Source organism: Melanerpes formicivorus, unplaced genomic scaffold, assembly GCF_026170545.1.
Source record: "Melanerpes formicivorus ecotype bairdi unplaced genomic scaffold, bMelFor1.0.p_v2 SCAF_1, whole genome shotgun sequence".
NCBI classification, from domain to species: Eukaryota; Metazoa; Chordata; class Aves; order Piciformes; family Picidae; genus Melanerpes; species Melanerpes formicivorus.
The window spans coordinates 40,781,690-40,799,322 of NW_027142353.1; the positions used below are offsets into that span (position 1 = coordinate 40,781,690).

At 44.0% G+C, this 17,633-nt stretch overlaps 1 protein-coding gene across 2 annotated transcripts in view; it reads right to left on the reverse strand.

Annotated features, from left to right (window-relative positions):
• TUBGCP5 (tubulin gamma complex component 5) overlaps positions 1-1,238 on the reverse strand; it is a 31,490-nt gene extending 30,252 nt beyond the window's left edge. Inside the window, exon 1 of one of the 2 annotated variants that reach the window (XM_068140918.1) lies at positions 1,016-1,238. In XM_068140918.1, coding sequence (XP_067997019.1) covers positions 1,016-1,176 — 161 coding nt within the window. In that variant the 5' untranslated portion in view covers positions 1,177-1,238. The remainder of the gene's footprint in view (positions 1-1,015) is intronic. The other variant, XM_068140927.1, reaches the window with a different exon arrangement.
• Positions 1,239-17,633: the final 16,395 nt, after the last annotated feature.

Here is a 17,633-nt window from a genome sequence, read left to right on the forward strand (position 1 = left end):
CCAGCCTATAGCTCTGCATGGGATTGCCGTAGCCAAAGTGCAGCACTCGGCACTTGGACTTGTTGAAAGCCATCCCATTGGACTCTGCCCATCTGTCCAGTCGGTCGAGGTCCCTCTGCAGAGCCTTTCTACCCTCTAATTGACTAACATCTGCAATAATAAATAAATAAATAAAATAATAAAATAATAAATAATAAAATAATATAAGAAGCATTGACTTTATATGGATTAGGTATTTGCTGCATGAAGTTAGGCATGTACTCATAACTCCAATGAGGCAGTGGTTACTGACAATATGGGAAACTGGACATAGATCGTTAAAATTGTCAGCAGACACTGAGATGGTAAATGTGATAAGTGAAAAAGAAGTGTGTACAACTTTGGTAAGAACAGTTTAGATGGGAGTTAACAGGATTAAAGGGAGATATAATATGCATTCCAGGTTAATAAAGACCATGTTTGTGACAAACTCAAATAATGTCAAACATTATCTCCTGCAGGCTTGGTAACCTTTCTTTCAAGCAGCACGGTGTTCTTGGCCAGCAGCTTTATCTTAAGTTTGGTGAAGTTTTCTTTATTGCCTATTTTCACAGAAGGACTACTTCATTCCCTCCAACAAACAAATTTCAGATCTCGAAAGGTACCTTTTGCCAGAGCAGAAGAAAAGCCCTAGAAGACAGAGATTTAAACCTGACAGAGTTAACAGCCACTGTCCCTCTGACAGAGACTCGCAAACGGCTCCCAACGCTTCCCCTGACACCATGCCCAGAGGGTACGGCAGGCCATGGCCCTGTACCACACCCCAGTAGCCACAAGGAACCCTCCTTATATGAAGCAGAGCAGGTGGCAGCGGCTGCCGGGCGAGTCACACCACAGCACAGGCCCTCAGACCACGCTGGTGGGCTCCGGCGGGACAGAGACCCGCTCGCACGTCCCCAGCCTCTTCGCTGACGGACAGCGTGGGGCCGCCACTGCCGCAGAGTTTCTCCCCGGGGCGGGGGTAGCGGGCGCTGACCTGATGTTGGACCAAGCGAAATTCACGGCCGTCTGGAACGGGCCGCCGCCCAGCTCCTCCTCGGGCAAGCCGGTCACGCTGCGCACCAGCGCGCGGACAGCCCGATCCTGCTCCTGCTCGAAGCGGCTGCGGTGGCCCGGCGAGGCCAGGGGTACCGCCATGGCCGCCGCGGCGGCGGAGGAGAAATGTGAGAATCGAGCAACACCTCCGCGGGGCGCCACGGAGCCTCCCGCCGCTACAGCCGCGCTGTCAGGAGCACTTCTCGCGATGCTTCCGTGCGACTTCTCGCGATAGTTTGCCCCCCGCGGGGATTTCGAGAGGGGGAAGGCGGCACTGGCTACGGCGCATGCGGGGGGGTGGGGGGGGGCGGCATGGGGGGTGTCGGGGAGTGGCGTGGAGTTGGGGATGCTGGTCATGTCTTGTCTTGGGGCTGGGAGGGGATTTGAAGCTGGGCTGGGGGTATGCGTTGCCTGGAGTGGCACTAATTCTCCAACCCCACTTCTGCAGCGTCTTTCTGTCACTTGTCTTCGGAAGGGCACCCATAAAGCGTGATAACCCGGGATGAGTAATTAGTTATTAATAGCTGCCTAAATAAAGGGCTTGACAGGGTGCTGGGCCATCTAATTTAAACTATATTCTTACCCCGAAAAGTTGGACTAGGTGATCCTTGAGGTCCCTTCTGCTCAGGGGTGACCTCATTGCCCTCTACAACTACCTGAAAGGTGGTTGTAGCCAGGAAGGGGTTGGTCTCTTCTCCCAGGCAACCAGCACCAGAACAAGGGGACACAGTCTCAAGCTGTGCCAGGGGAAGTTTAGGCTCAAGGTGAGGAGAAAGTTCTTCACTGAGAGAGTCATTAGTCATTTTCATGGGCTGCCCAGGGAGGTGGTGGAGTCACCATCCCTGGAGGTGTTCAAGAGGGGATTGGACATGGCACTTGGTGCCATGGTCTAGTCATGGGTCTGTGGTGACAGGCTGGACTTGATGATCCTCGAGGTCTCTTCCAACCTTGGTGATACTGTGAATACTGTGAATTAATAGTTGGAATATTATGACTGGCATTTAAATAAAATTATTAAATATTAAAGCATCCAGTATTCTTCATACGATACAACTGTGTTTATCACTTAACTTCTGTGTATTTAAGCATATCTGTGCTATCATCCTGATTGCTGTTCAGTAAGGAAGTGACAGGCTTTGCAGGATGAAAGGAGCATGTGTGTGAGGATCATGGCAGCCACCCATTTCAGCACTCCATCAGAAAAAAAAAAAAGCTATTTTCTAAGTGAGAAGGATTCCAGATATTAACAGCTGCCTTGTGGCAAGCTGAGTACCAAGAAATCATTGGTGATTTCAAGTAGGTGCTTCAATGGCAGTGCTGGCTGAAAGGTTTCCTGCTTCCCATCTTACCCCATACAAGTGCATTTCTCCTCATACCATACCCTCACCTGTGCTGCTTGTGAAGCAGCAGTGACCTGAATCAGAGAATTGATCCAGGTTAAAAATAGGCTTGTCTATGTATTGCCAGGAGTTTTAGCCTGGATCAAGTCACTGATCCATTCCTCTGGAGGTGTTGAGAAGTAATGGAAGAACTATATAATCTAAGGCCTCCAACGGTAGTGAAAGTACACTTTCCACAGCTGGTGACTCAGAAATGTGTGACAGGTTTTCAAAACATGATACAAGGGCTGTGCTACCTCAGTCATAAAAGCCTTTAAGGCTACAAATATATTTTTTTCTTCATCATAAGCCTCATTTCTATATTTTTTTATTTAGACAGTTGACAGTAGCAAGGCTTGGTAGTTGATTTGGGGTGGGAGATGGAGCACTGGACAGGGAGAGAAGCTCCTCTCTAAAAGTAGAATTAAACTTTTTTAAAAATAAGATTTAATGCTAGCAAACTTAATGGTTTCTATTACTTGATTTTCATGTGGTAGCTGTCATTCCAGGTTACACTGCTATGTTCTAGATGTATTTCAACTAAGATATCCCTTGCTCATAGGATTAGGTGATATTTAGAAGATGTGTCCCTCTCTATAATGTCATACAAATGCCCTGTTCAGTCACATATTAGAGGGCAAATCACAATGCAAGTCTTTTGCTGAACTGTGTCCTTTAGAGTAACTTCTCTGAGCAGACACTCTTCCCTGCTTCTCAACCATAATTGATATTAAACAGGACTCTGGGGCAGGAGGAGGAATGAATAAGGTAAAACATGTCAGGGTGCAGTGGACCATTATACAAGCCAGCTACATGATGTTCTGACCTCATGCATGCCACTTTTATTTTAGGATGTATGAAATTAATGTGAATTATGTTGTGATATCAGTAAAGAGCAAGACTGCCTTTTATGGTTGTGCAAAAATCAATCCAGCTGACTGAATACCAGAGAACTTTATAAACTCATGAAGTTACATCAGAAGTTACAAAAAAATACTCTAAAAAGGAAGATGATGTACCTGATCTTTATACTTAACAGGAAGGAGTTCATCTGATAACTTTCTGCTGCAATAGTTTTTGAAGTGCACCATAACTTCTTACTCTCAATTTTTGATGTGGTGGAGTTTCACAACAGGACATAATACAGGACAGATTTGAAAAACTGCTGAAACTTACTTTAAGTCTCCAATTTATAATGTTTTGTGCTTCCTGAGAGTTGAATGTATGTTTAAATAGGAATTTCAAGGCTTTAGTTAAGAGTATCATTAATTGCAGATCCGACAGATTTTTGTGCAAGACCAATAAAGATTTGGTGCAGTTGTGGAGGAAAAGGAGGATAGAGGAATGCAAATAAAGAAATTGGTAAGGGTACCAAGATGAGAAAATGAAAATAATACAGTAGGACAGTAGGGATAATTTGAGGAATTTGCTTTTGTATTCAAGTCCTGCTTAAAAGTCAGGATTTAATGTGCAGTTATACTGACACTCAAGAGTGTTATTTGTCTTTTTAAACATACTACATACTGCCAGTTTTCTAATTATACCATTATCACCAGCTTCAGATTGTACAATGTGAACAATTCTGATGCACCTAAAGCCTTATTTTTTACTACAAAGTAGAATATTACATAAAATTCTGGCTGTAATTTTTTCCTTACAGATCTTGGAGGTCAGGGTGGGCTAGCAGTCATCCTTCAGGTATGCATAATGCTGAAGTTTTACAGAATTATAAAGTTTTCTATATAAATGAACCAAAAAACCTCCCACCCCCAAACATATATATGTGATGGCTAAAGAAAAAGAAAGCAGATCCTGGGCTTACTGGAGACTTTAAGGGAGCCAACTAGCACATGGAAAAAAATGAGAACAAGAAGAGCTGGGAAAGAGGCTTCCAAAAAACTTTAAGAAGCAAAGCAGAAGCAAAAGGTGTGATATTTACATAGTTTGGTACGGATTAAATGATGTGTTCAGAGGGTAACAGACTGTGAGGTTCAGCTTAAGTTTATGTGAACCACCCCATCAGGACAATAGTGACAATGCTGTAATACTTTGTGTTGTTTGGTTTCATGGGAGACTCAGCCAAAGAATGGAGAAATTATGTTGTATCCCAAGTCACCATCTCACTGCCAGCAGCAAATTGTTGAAATATTGAGATGTCTCTAGACTTACTGAACTGTTACATGTCAACAATCAAGGCTGTAGCTTAGTGAAACTGTATCTATGGAAAGCCTCTTTGCTGAAAAAATTACTTTTTACTCTGACATTTACTTGGATTTAATGTGTTTTTCTTCAGTAATATAGTTCCTAAAAAATGGGGTTGCCCTGGGCCCCAGGTTTTCTTACCTGTTTGTGGACTAGACTGTGGAGCTGTTCTTTTAATCCTCTGTGGGAATTCATCATGGCCTTCACACGTGCTAGTAGGTGTTGCAGTTTGTGGAGCCAGTCATAGCCATTTATATTCTAGTTCTGCTTTCTTGTCTTTTCCCATCCATTAAACCCATCAAACTTTTCTTACCATATACAGCTTTTTCCTTTTATTTTTTTCTTTAAAAAAGTAGATGCTTTCTTCTTTCACTGTACCCTTTCCAACTAAAAATATTTTGCTGTTACAGAACAGTCTTGTTTTTCTTTTAAGTGCACTGGCATAAGTTTCCACCCATCTTAGATCCTTCTGGAAGCATGCTGTTATTCTGCTCCTATTTGCAGAAATGTTACAACTTGTGTAATGGTGCAGCAGCATGGTTTTGTCAGCCGCGCTGATGTGCAATCACTTGAGAGAAACAAGAATGTGATTACAGCTTTTTCCCTCACACAAGATAAAAATAACCAACTTCTATCTGGGCTTTCAAAAGCACCTAAATCTTCTCAGATTTAAATGCAGATTTCTCTTGTTTACAAAGGGATATGCTCATACAAGCTGTCTTTGCAAAACTCTTCAATCTATGAAACAGTGGAGCATCTAACTTTTCACATCTGAAGTGTGTTAAGGCACATATCCTCTTGGTAGAGGAGGGGAGAGCAGTGGGTATTGTCTACCTGGACTTCAGTAAGACTTTCAAGATTGTCTCCCATAAGATTCTCAAAGGAAAGCTACTGAATTGTGGGCTGGACGAGCAGACAGTGAGGTAGATTTGAAACTGGCTGAATAGCCAGGCAAAGCATAGTATTAGTGGCACGAAGCCTCCTTGAAGCCCAGCAGCCAGCAGTGTACCCCAGGGATCAATCCTGGGTCCAGTCCTGTTCAATATCTTCATTAATGGCCTGGATGATGGGGATGTGTACCCTCAGCAAGTTTGTTGATGCCACAAAGTGGGGAAGAGATACACCAAAGAGTCATGATGCCATGCAGAAAGACGGCAACAGCCTGATGAAATGGGCTGACAGGAACCTCATGAAATTCAAAAAGGGCAAAGTTCTGCACCTTGGGAGGAGCAACCCCAGGCACAGGAATGTCCTGAGTGCTGCCCAGCTGGAAAGCAGTTTTGCAGAAAAGGCCCTGGGAGAGTCCTGATAGACACCAAGTTGAACATGAGCTACAAAATGTGTCCTTGCTGCAAAGAAGGCAAATGGTATCCTTGGCTGCAAGTGTTTCCAGCAAGTCAAGGGAAGCTATCATACTACTGAACTCAGCATGGGTGAGGATACACCTGAAATGCTAAGTCCTGTGCTTAGCTCCCCAGTATAAGCAATGCATGGACATAGTGCACAGAGTCAAATAAAGGACCACAAAGATGATTAAGGGACAAGAGCATATTTTCTGGAAAGGCTGAGAAAACTCATACTGTTTAGCTTGGAGAAGAGATGAGTCAGAAAGTTCTTATCAATGGCTGTATGTACCTGATGGAGTAAAGAAGGTGGAGTCAGGCTCCACTTAGTGGTTCCCAGGACTAAAGACAACAGGCAAAAACTGAAACACAAGAGGCTCTTTCTGAACATCAGGAAGCACTTTTTCCCTGATGCCCAGGGAGGTGGTGGAGTCTCCATCCTTGAAGATATTGAAAAGCCATCTGGACATGGTCCTAGGTCAAGACTAATCAAGATCTATTTCTAGGTGAGTGAGTAAAAGATTCACCTTAGCATAATGTCTGGAAATAATTGAAAATTATGGTGGCTCTCCTGGAGAGGTATAAAGAGGTGTTTTCCAAAAAGCACCCCTTGGAAAACTCTGAAGGCCTTTCATGTCGATAGGACCTGGTAGTATTTCATTGCCCTTTGCACAGCTGCAGATGGCTGCAGGAGACACAAGACAGCAGAGAATTGGGACCACATAGCTGAGTTAGACAAACTTAGGATCACAGAGCTATGCAATGTACAGTAGCTGAGATGCTCTCTGGAACTATTTTTTTCTCAGGTGACAGATTGGACGTTTATTGCCATGATGCATGTCCTGGCATGTTGTGCTGCAGTGAAAGGAAAACTTTTGGTGATATGGCAAATGCCTAGTGAGCACAGATAAGTGCTAGGAGATAGAGAGGGTGAATAGAGGTTACGATGGGTACAGATTCACAGAATGCTTCAGGTTGGAAGGTACATCTGCAGGTCATCTAGTACAAGTATCCTGCTGAAGCAGCTCTGGTTGTACAGAAAATCATTTCAGGTGCTGTGCTGGAAAGAGCGATGCCATGTCTGTTGGGCTGTAGAGGTTTCCCATTCCAAGCTGTGACAACATTAGTATTGTTAAGGTATTTCTTTTTATTAAGCTGAGTAATGGAACTGCAGCATGTAGTTGAGGGTCCAGTGGTGGTGGTGGTGTTTCAACGATTCCAGACATGGAAGACACAGTGTGGGGATTACAGTCAAGAATAAATGAAGTATGAGGAATTTGTCCTTGAGCTGAGAATTTCTAATGAATATATAGCAAATGACATAATTGCTATATAGTAGGATCAAGTGTGGAAAAACTGGTAATTTGGTATGATTATAAAATGGATTAAACAAGTTGAAATGATGGGGGGAGAGGGGAATTAATTTTTCATTTGAGAGAATTGCAAGAAATCTACGGGTTGCTTAATGTGATCTGGCAGCAGAGATTAAGGCAAAACTTCTTACCCAAAACACTGATTATATTCCTGCCTTAAAAAAACAATAAAAATGAGAGAAAAAGAAAAATGACAGCTGCTCAGAAGTTTCTCAGGAACTATCATGGGCTTTCTAAGGACTGTTTTGATCCAGTGGCATCTGGAGTAGTCCAGATGATGAGAGATAGCCCAGATGAGAAAAAAAGGCAGGCAGTTCTCATAGTAGTCTAAATACACATATGATCTTGAGAAGAGAGAGTTGTGGAATACCTGATGAGACTGAGCTTGGTATTGGAAACAATGTCAATTTGTCTGATTATTTGTATGTTAAAAAAAGCAGAATTCTGTACATTGTTTTTAGTACAGAGAACTGTGCTGGAGATGAAGATGCTTCGTGATCTTTCCTTTTAAAATCAACTAAGCTGCACTAAACTCCACACTTATATACCACAGAAACATTTTGCAATCCTGGGGATGAAGCTGATGCCTGCATGCAACATAGTCCCACAATTTATGCAGGTAGAACATCACTATAGAAGAAAAGGAGTATCTACATTAAATAATTACTGCACTTTTACAGACAAATTAGCATTTGCTTTATGCTTTACAGTACAGCTGTCTTATACTTTTTGCTGAGCTTAGCAAGTTCATCCCTTTGGAGATGCTAAGCAAGCATGAATTGTATACATTGTGAAGGTTTTACTAGTCCTTTTATCTAGGTGATCTGGGAAATACAAATCTTCATCCAGATGATCTGTGACTGAGATAACACAAGTGTAAAATTGGGGAACAGTGGAAAGAGAATGTTTATCCAGCTACTTATATGACATTCCATACGAGTTGTGAGACTAACCAGAGTTTACCCACTGTTACCTATCACAGCACTCCTATAAAGACACAGTCAAGGAGGGAGCATTTGGGTACAGATAATACTGGGTTTTTAGTAGGTCATTCCCAAGTGATAAACCCCAGGTAGCTTGGAGGGAGGAGTTGTTAACAGATAAAATTGGAGTTTTGAGCAGGTCATTCCCAAATGGTAAATCCCAGGTAGCTGTATTCCTAGAGAAGACTTAACATTTTTCTCCTCACCCAACACCTCTATGGTCAGAGGATTTCCTATTACATAGAAAAATCTTGCTGTTGAAAGAAATACTCAACAAGAGATCATCTTAATCTGAAGGATGTGATGGCCAAAGAAAATCAGGTCCTGAAAAGTCCTGTAGATCACAATAGTAATGAAAATCAAACTAAACAAATTGAGATTAATGGGAGAAAGTGGTAATGTGTCTGGTAAAATAGACATATATTTTTATAACCTTAACATTTTAACATCCTTAATGTTTTGATATCCTTAACATTTTATATCCTTAACATTTTAATATCCTTAAAATTATTATTAGCAGGTGGCCCAGTTCAAGCAAATTATTTGTCAGAACAAAAATCACTGTTGTCCACTTCAAAACTTTCTGTGACAACTCTACAACTACCTGAAGGGAGGCTGTAGACAGGCATCTGCTGCCTGGTCTCTTCTCCCAGGCAGCCAGTACCAGAACAAGAGGACACAGTCTCAGGCTGTGCCAGGGGAGGTTTAGGTTGGATGTTAGGAAGAAGTTCTATACAGAGAGAGTGATTGCCCATTGGAATGGGCTGCCTGGGGAGGCGATGGAGTCGCCGTCATTGGAGGTTTTCAGGAGGAGACTTGATGGGGTGCTTGGTGCCATGGTTTAGTTGTTTAGGTGGGTTGGATTGGTTGAAGGGTTGGACGTGATGAGCTTGAAGGTCTCTTCCAACCTGGTCTATTCTATTCTATTCTAGAGATCACAAAATCTAGCAGCAGTGTCTGGGTGCTGCTGGAAGCAGGGCAAGCATTGACTCAGGGAGAACCCCTTAGTGAAAGAACTGCTAGAATTCTTTCTAGATCAGGAAATATAGCAATCATACAGTATTTAAAATGATTTTGAAACAGAAAAGCTGAAGGTTCTTGTTACAACTTGCTGCAATATGTGTTCCTTGAGGTCTTTAGGGATGACATCTACTGCCTAGGTAGCAATTTTAATGCAAAATAACAATGGTGGCTTATTTAAAATCTTGGGCATGTGTGGACTCATTCTGAGTCTAATCAAATGATTAAGTCAGATTTTGCTGTGTGAACATGCTGTTGGCTCATGGAACTCTGCTTACAGATACATAAAATGCCATGAAACTCTCCAGAGTGTGATACAAAAAGACATTTCAGGAAAAACTAACATTTATAGGCAAATGTACATGCCCTATTGGCTACCAAACAGAGTCATGACACTAGCATGTAACCGGAGGCTCATCTAAATGAATGGGGTCTATAGACACCTGTCCAATAGTCAACCAGTAAAAGACAGCAACGATGATTCAGCTACAGCTGAAGAGATGCTTCAGTTTCATAACAGTGTCTTCAAATAGCAAAACATGTAAAAACATGAGAGAACTACTTATAAAGTGAGGAGGATAACAGCAATAGCAAGACAGCTTAGCAGGAAGCAGCAGAAGAAAAAAGACTAAAGTAGGCTTTGTGAATGCAAAACAGGTGAAGACAGAAGCAATCCCCAATGAATATCCTGAGCTCTGTACAGAGCAGCAAAGCAGGCCACCAGGAGTGGCTGGAAAGTGTATAGTCTGCTTGCCACTTTCTACTGGTCTTGTATATGAGAGCTGCAGAGACATACACACTAGTTTCAGGCAAGTCCTACTACTTTGGGTACAAGACAGTACGAAAGTAGCTGCATTGCTTTTGGAATTGAACACTTTCTCATGGCTCTAAACCCAAGTGAATAGTGTGACCCTATCAGGTTCAAATAAATTTCTACACCTAGCTGACACAGATGTGTCTACACCACACTCCAGCTGCAATAAAAAATTAGAATAGAATAGAATAGAATAGAATAGAATAGAATAGAATAGAATAGAATAGAATAGAATAGAATAGAATAGAATAGAATAGAATAGAATACAATAGAATAGAATAGAATAGAATAGAATAGACCAGGTTGGAAGAGACCTTCAAGATCATCACATCCAACCTATCATCCAACGCCACCTAATCAACTAAACCATGCAACCAAGAACCCCATCAAGTCTACTCCTAAACACCTCCAATGATGGTGACTCCACCACCACCCCAGGCAGCACATTCCAATAGGCAATCACTCTCTCTATGAAGAATTTCTTCCTAACATCCAGTCTGAACCTCCCCTGGTGCAGCTTGAGACTGTGTCTTCTTGTTCTGGTGCTGGCTGCCTGGGAGAAGAGACCAACATCTTCCTGTCTGCAACCACCCTTCAGGTAGCTGTAGACAGCAATAAGGTCTGCCATGAGCCTCCTCTTCTCCAGGCTAAGCAACCCCAGCTCCCTCAGCCTCTCCTCATAGGGCTTGTGTTCCAAGCCCCTCACCAACTTTGTTGCCCTTCTCTGGACACGCTCCAGCAAGTCAACATCCTTCTTAAACTGAGGGGCCCAGAACTGGACACAGTACTCGAGGTGTGGCCTAACCAGTGCAGTGTACAGGGGCAGAATGACCTCCCTGCTCCTGCTGGCCACACTGTTCTTGATGCAGGCCAGGATGCCATTGGCCCTCTTGGCTGCCTGGGCACACTGCAGGCTCATGTTCAGCCTACCATCAACCAGCACCCCCAGGTCCCTCTCTGCCTGGCTGCTCTCCAGCCACTCTGAGCCCAGCCTCTAGTATTGCATGGGGTTGCTGTGGCAAATGTGCAGCACTCGGCACTTGGATATGTTAAATTCCATGCCGTTGGACTCTGCCCATCTGTCCAGCCTGTCAAGGTCCCTCTGCAAAGCCTCTCTACCCTCCAGCAGATCAACTCCTGCCCCCAGCTTGGAGTCCTCTGCAAATTTACTGATGATGGACTCAGTGCCCTCATCCAGATCATCAATAAAGATATTAAAGAGCATGGGGCCCAGCACTGATCCCTGGGGGACACCACTAGTGACTGGCTGCCACCTGCATGTGGCACCATTCACCACCACTGTCTGGGCTCAGCCCTCCAGCCAGTTCCTAACCCAGCTCAGAGTGCTGCTGTCCAAGCCATGGGCTGACAGCTTGGCCAGGAGTTTGCTGTGGGGGATGGTGTCAAAGGCCTTACTGAAGTCCAGGTAGACTACATCCACAGCCTTCCCTACATCCACCAGGCAGCTCACCTGATCATAGAAGGAGATTAGGTTGGTCAGGCAGGACCTGCCCTTCCTAAATCCATGCTGGCTAGGCCTGGTCCCTTGGCCATCCTGTAAGTGCTGTGTGATTGCACTCAAGATGACCTGTTCCATGATCTTGCCTGGCACTGAGGTCAGGCTGACAGACCTGTCATTCCCTGGTTCCTCCTTCTGGCCCTTCTTGTGGATGGGTATCACGTTGGCCAGCTTCCAGTCTTCTGGGAAAAGAGCACCACACTATAGAACACCACACTATAAGAAGCCTAGCAATACAACAATGAACTACTTCTTCCTAGGACTGACATGCATGATTCAGTGGTGCACTTCTACTTATGGACTGTCTCCATATGGGCTCAGGAACTGAGATCTGCATGACAGCTTATGTACTGGTAGGACTTAGATGTAAGCTCTATTCACAGAGTGTGGCACCTGCCACTAACAACTTTTTCAGAGTTAGAGATGTGATGCACATCACCCTAACTGCAGTGTTATTTCTGCACTTCTAGTTATGAGGAGGGTAACTGTAATGAGTCGCAGGATTTCTTTGGGTTAATTATTCTGAATGCCCTGATCTGTTAAAAAATACTGGTCAGTGCAAAAGAAATCTGTTCTTCAATAAAAGAAATCAAAGTGTGTTGCTATGTGCATTCCAAAACACCTGAATGCATAGAGAAGTATTACAAGAAGAACAGCAAGAACATAGTTTCACTTATCTGTATAGGCAAGGAGTAACGAATGTCTAAGCAACAAACAACCCCCTTCATAAATTCATGACAACCCAGAAATATATGCTTTCAGTGCAGACCTCATACTTTTTGGTGAGGGCTCATGGAAACCTGCTAGAGCGACTAATATACAGACTGACTTGTTCCAAAGTAAAGGTTCCTAGGAAAACCTCAGAGAGGATCTTTTTTACAGCATCAAGAATCCTAACTAGGACAAACCCACATCAGCATCAAGCACAGCAAGACGATTGATGGACACATTTAGGACGCCATCAACATAAGTTCCATAGCAAGTGATAATATGGGTGCCATCTGGAAATCATAGAAAAGGAGTTGGATATGGGTGGGCTTCTGTCAAAGTGGGCTTCTCTATTTTTCCTGCTATTTTTTTCTGCAAATCCCTGACTGTGATTATTTTTATACAATAAAAATATTCTTGCTTATGCACAATCTTAGTGTACTTATGGGTGGAGAGGGTCTGAAAGTAAAGAAAGGGTTTTGAGGGAGCAAATGTTTAGTTCTTCATGGTTTCATGGAAAATATTTAAGATTGCTGGCTTTGCCATCAATTGTCCTGATGAATTTTGACAACTTCAAAACATCCTTTTTTTTCTTTTTTTTTGTTTTGCTGCCATGGCAGGAGAAAAGATGCAGAAGGGTTGTGGTTTCTACAGTATATTGCAGGGTGTTCTTATGGAGGGTAGAGAGACCTCGACAGGCTGGACAGATGGGCAGAATCCAATGGCATGAGATTTAACACATCCAAGTGCCAGGTTCTGCACATTGGCCACAACAACCCCTTGCAGAGCTACAGGCTGGGGTCAGAGTGGCTGGAGAGCGGCCAGGCAGAGAGGGACCTGGGGGTGCTAGTTGATGATAGGCTGAACATGAGCCTGCAGTGTGCCCAGGAAGCCAGGAGGGCCAATGGCATCCTGGCCTGCATCAGGAACAGTGTGGCCAGCAGGAGCAGAGAGGTCATTCTGCCCCTGTACACTGCACTGGTTAGGCCACACCTCGAGTACTGTGTCCAGTTCTGGGCCCCTCAGTTTAGGAAGGATGTTGACTTGCTGGAGCGTGTCCAGAGAAGGGCAACAAAGTTGGTGAGGGGTTTGGAACACAAGCCCCATGAGGAGAGGCTGAGGGAGCTGGGGTTGCTTAGCCTGGAGAAGAGGAGACTCAGGGTGACCTTATTGCTCTCTACAACTACCTGAAGGGAGGTTGTAGACAGGTGGAGGCTGGTCTCTTCTCCCAGGCAACCAGCACCAGAACAAGAGGACACAGTCTCAGGCTGCACCAGGGGAGGTTCAGGCTGGAGGTCAGGAGGAAGTTTTACACAGAGAGAGTGATTGCCCATTGGAATGGGCTGCCCAAGGAGGTGGTGGAAGTGCCGTCATTGGAGGTGTTCAGGAGGAGACTTGACAGGGTGCTTGGTCGCATGGTTTAGTTGGTTGGGTGGTGTTGGATGATAGGTTGGACGCAATGATCTTGAAGGTTTCTTCCAATGTGGTCTGGTGTATTCTATTCTATTCTATTCTATTCTATTCTATTCTATTCTATTCTATTCTATTCTATTCTATTCTATTCTATTCTATTCTATTCTATTCTATGGTCAGGTATACATTAGTAACTTGTTCTCCTTTAGGTACCATAAGCCATACTTGTCTGAAGACAAGTCATTCCTGCCCTGCCTGGTTGCATATGCATGAATTTCCTTCCAAGGAACACACAAAGATTTTCATTGCACATAATTCTGCTTTATAACACTGAGAAGAGATTCTAATCCTTTTAAGGAAGAACACCTGACTTTATCACCTCTCAGTTCTTACAGGCCCCTTAAAACTTCTCTTTTTGTTGTCAGCAAAACTAGGATCCTGCAAGATGTAATCAGGACAATCTCCAAATTATCATAATTACTTTCTGTCTAAAGCTATCAATAAACTGTATTTCTTGTTAGCACTGAACTGGTCCTAAAATCACTGTTGAAGCCTGCAATGTACAAAATTTATGTTCTTGGAATCTTATGAAGGCAGCTCTTAATTAACAAATTTCTCAAAAGAGAGATGTTTGCTCCATGGATAAGTTGATACTAACGAAGAGCAGGCCAGGTGGCCAGCCTGGGCTCTCCAAAGCAGAGGTAAATCACAAGCTAATGCTGTCTGAGATGACAGTTCACAAACTAGGGAGTCATAAATTAATACCATTGTTAAAAATTGTCATGACTGTGGGATACAGGATGCCTCCATGTCTCCAGAAGTGCGTTTGTATTCAGCTGAAATGCCAATGTTCAGAGAAATTTGTCAGAAGAGCTTTGCTGTAAATGGCAGGTTGTATCTCAAGGGATAGTGCCAGGGCATACAGATGGTTAAGAAAATCAGCTCCCAGTTCCAACCAGCTTGTAGGCATGTCCTGGCAGTTCCTAGCTGAAGAAAACATGGAGATGACTTTGGGAATCGTTCCAAATGCAGATAGCCAAGAAAGTTTGTGGTTCCCCTGTTTGTTTTTATTTGCTTTCTTAGTCTACTTGATAGTTTCTTAATTTAGTCACCTGGCAAATGTTACCTGGTTTGGAAAACACTTTCAGCATGAGCTGGCAATAATTCAGGAGGCCTGACTTCAGAGGAGAGCAATATAACAAGCTTCCACTCAATTGCACCTATGGTATTAAGCTACACATGCTTAAATTAGATAGTGTCCTGCTACCTGCTGGAAGAAACTCACTACTTTGACTAAAAAGTCACTACAAGTCACTCTTGTGGGAAGTTAGCTAATACTGACTAAATGAAATACTATATATATATATATATAAAAAGGTAGAAATTCAGAATCTTTTAAAAGAGCAAGAAAATCTGTCAACGATGCAATGAAGTTGCAATAAATTGGAACAGTTTCCAAAAATCATGGAATTAAGATGAGGAAGTTCTCATAAAGCTTGTGCTTGAGACCTCTCACCAGCCTTGTTGCCCTTCTCTGGACACGTTCAAGTGTCTCAATATCCTTCTTAAATTGAGGGGCCCAGAACTGGACACAGTACTCAAGGTGATCAGTTGTGGCAGTTTTAGGCTATGCCTTTAAAATTAAGCTGCAGATTTTGAGCTTCCCTGCTTCTCTGGAAACCCAGAGGGGATACAGGGAGGTTTCCATGCTATTTACTAATTCTAAATATCTGTATAATATTGTAAATACTGTATATTTTGTACATATTCATTGCATTCCATTGTAGAGTGTAGTTTTTGCTTGTAAATACAGCTTCCATTTGCTTCCAACTGAGTTAGTCGTGCTTAGTTAATGTGAATGGGAAATTTCAACCCACCACACCAGTGCTGAGTACAGGGGCACAATGACTTCCCTGCTCCTGCTGGCCACACTCTTCCTGATAAAGGCCAGGATGCCATTGGCCTTCTTGGCCACCTGGGCACACTGCTGGCCCACGTTCAGCCAGCTGTCAAACAGTACCCCCAGGACCCTTTCTGCGTGGCTGCTCTCCAGCCACTAGCACTGCATGGGATTGTTGTGGCCAATGGGTAGCACCCAGCATTTGGACTTGTTAAATGCCATCCTGTTGGAATCTGTCCATCTGTTCAGCCTGTCGAGGTCCCTCTGCAGAGCCTTTCTACCCTCTAACAGATCAACACCTGCTCCAACTTGGTGTCATTTGCAAACTTACTAATAGAGGACTCAATCTCCTCATCCAGATCCCTGGGGGACACCACTAGTGACTGGCTGCCACCTGCATGTGGAACCATTCACCACCACTCCCTGGGCTTGGCCCTCCAGTCAGTTCCTAACCCAGCACAGAGTATTGCGGTCCAAGCCATGAGATGACAGCTTAGCCAGCAGTTTGCTGTGGGGGACTTGCTGAAGTCCAGGTAGACTACATCCACAGGCCTCCCCACATCCACCAGATGGTCACCTGATCATAGGAGATCAAGTTGGTCAGGCAGGACCTGCCCTTCCTAAATCCATGCTGGCTGGGCCTGATCCCTTGGCCATCCTGCAGGTGTGCTGTGATTGCCCCCAAGATAATCTGCTCCATAATCTTGCCTGGCACTACGGTCAGGCTGACAGGCCTGGAGTTTGCAGGTTCCTCCATCCAGCCCTTCTTGTGGTTGGGCATCATGTTGGCCAGTTTCCAATCATCTGGGACCTCTCCAGTGTGCCAGGAGTGTTGAAAAATGATGGATAGTGGCTTGGCCAGCTCATCTGTCAGCTCTCTCAGCACCCTAGGATGGATCCCAACTGGTCCCATGGACTTGTGAGTATCCAAGTGGCTCAGCAAGTCCCTAATTACTTCCTCATGGATTTCAGGGGGATTATACTGCTCCCTGACCCCATTTACAGTTCAGGAGGCCAGTTATCCTGAGATCCTCCTGCCTTACTGTTGAAAATGGAGGCAGAGCAGGTGTTTAGTACCTCAGCCTTTTCCTCATCTACTTCCTCATCTAGTTACAATATTCCCCTCCCAGTCTAATAAAGAGTGGGGGTTCTTCTTGCCCCTCTTTTTAGCATTAATATAGTAATAAAAATGCTTTGTATTGTCTTTCACAGAAGTGGCCATCTTAAGTTCTAACTGGGCTTTTGACTCTTTAATTTTTCTCCTGCATGATCTAACAACATCCTTAAACACATCACAAGTTGCCTCCCCCCCTTTCCAAAGGTGATACACCCTCTTTTTTTCCCCTTAATTCTTTCAAGAGCTGCCTGCTCATCCAGGCCGGTCACCTCCCCCTGTGGCTCATCTTTCAGCACATGGGCACAGCCTGTTCCTGTGCCTTCAAGGGCTCCTGTTTGAAGTAGGTCCAACCATCCTGGACCCCTTTGTTCTTTAGAGCTGCTACCCAGGATACTCTCTGAATCAGTTGCTTAAATAAGCTGAAGTCCAAAGTAAGGGTTCTGTTGGTGCTCCTCCTGATTTCCCTGCATATTGAAAACTCCATTATCTCATGGTTGCTGCACCCTAGACAGACTCCTACCATCACATCTCCCACCAGCCCTTCTCTATTGGAGAACAGCAGGTCAAGCAGAGCCTGACCCCTGGTAGGCTCACTTAACAGCTGCATCAGGAAGCTGTCCTGCATACACTCTAGGAACCTTCTGGACTGCCTCCTCTCTGCTGAATTAAGTTCCCAGCAGATGTCTGGCAGGTTCAAGTCACCCACAAGGACAAGATCTGATGATCTTGAGACAGCCTCCAGCTGCTTATTAAATAATTCATCAACCTCTTCATCCTGGTTGGGTGGT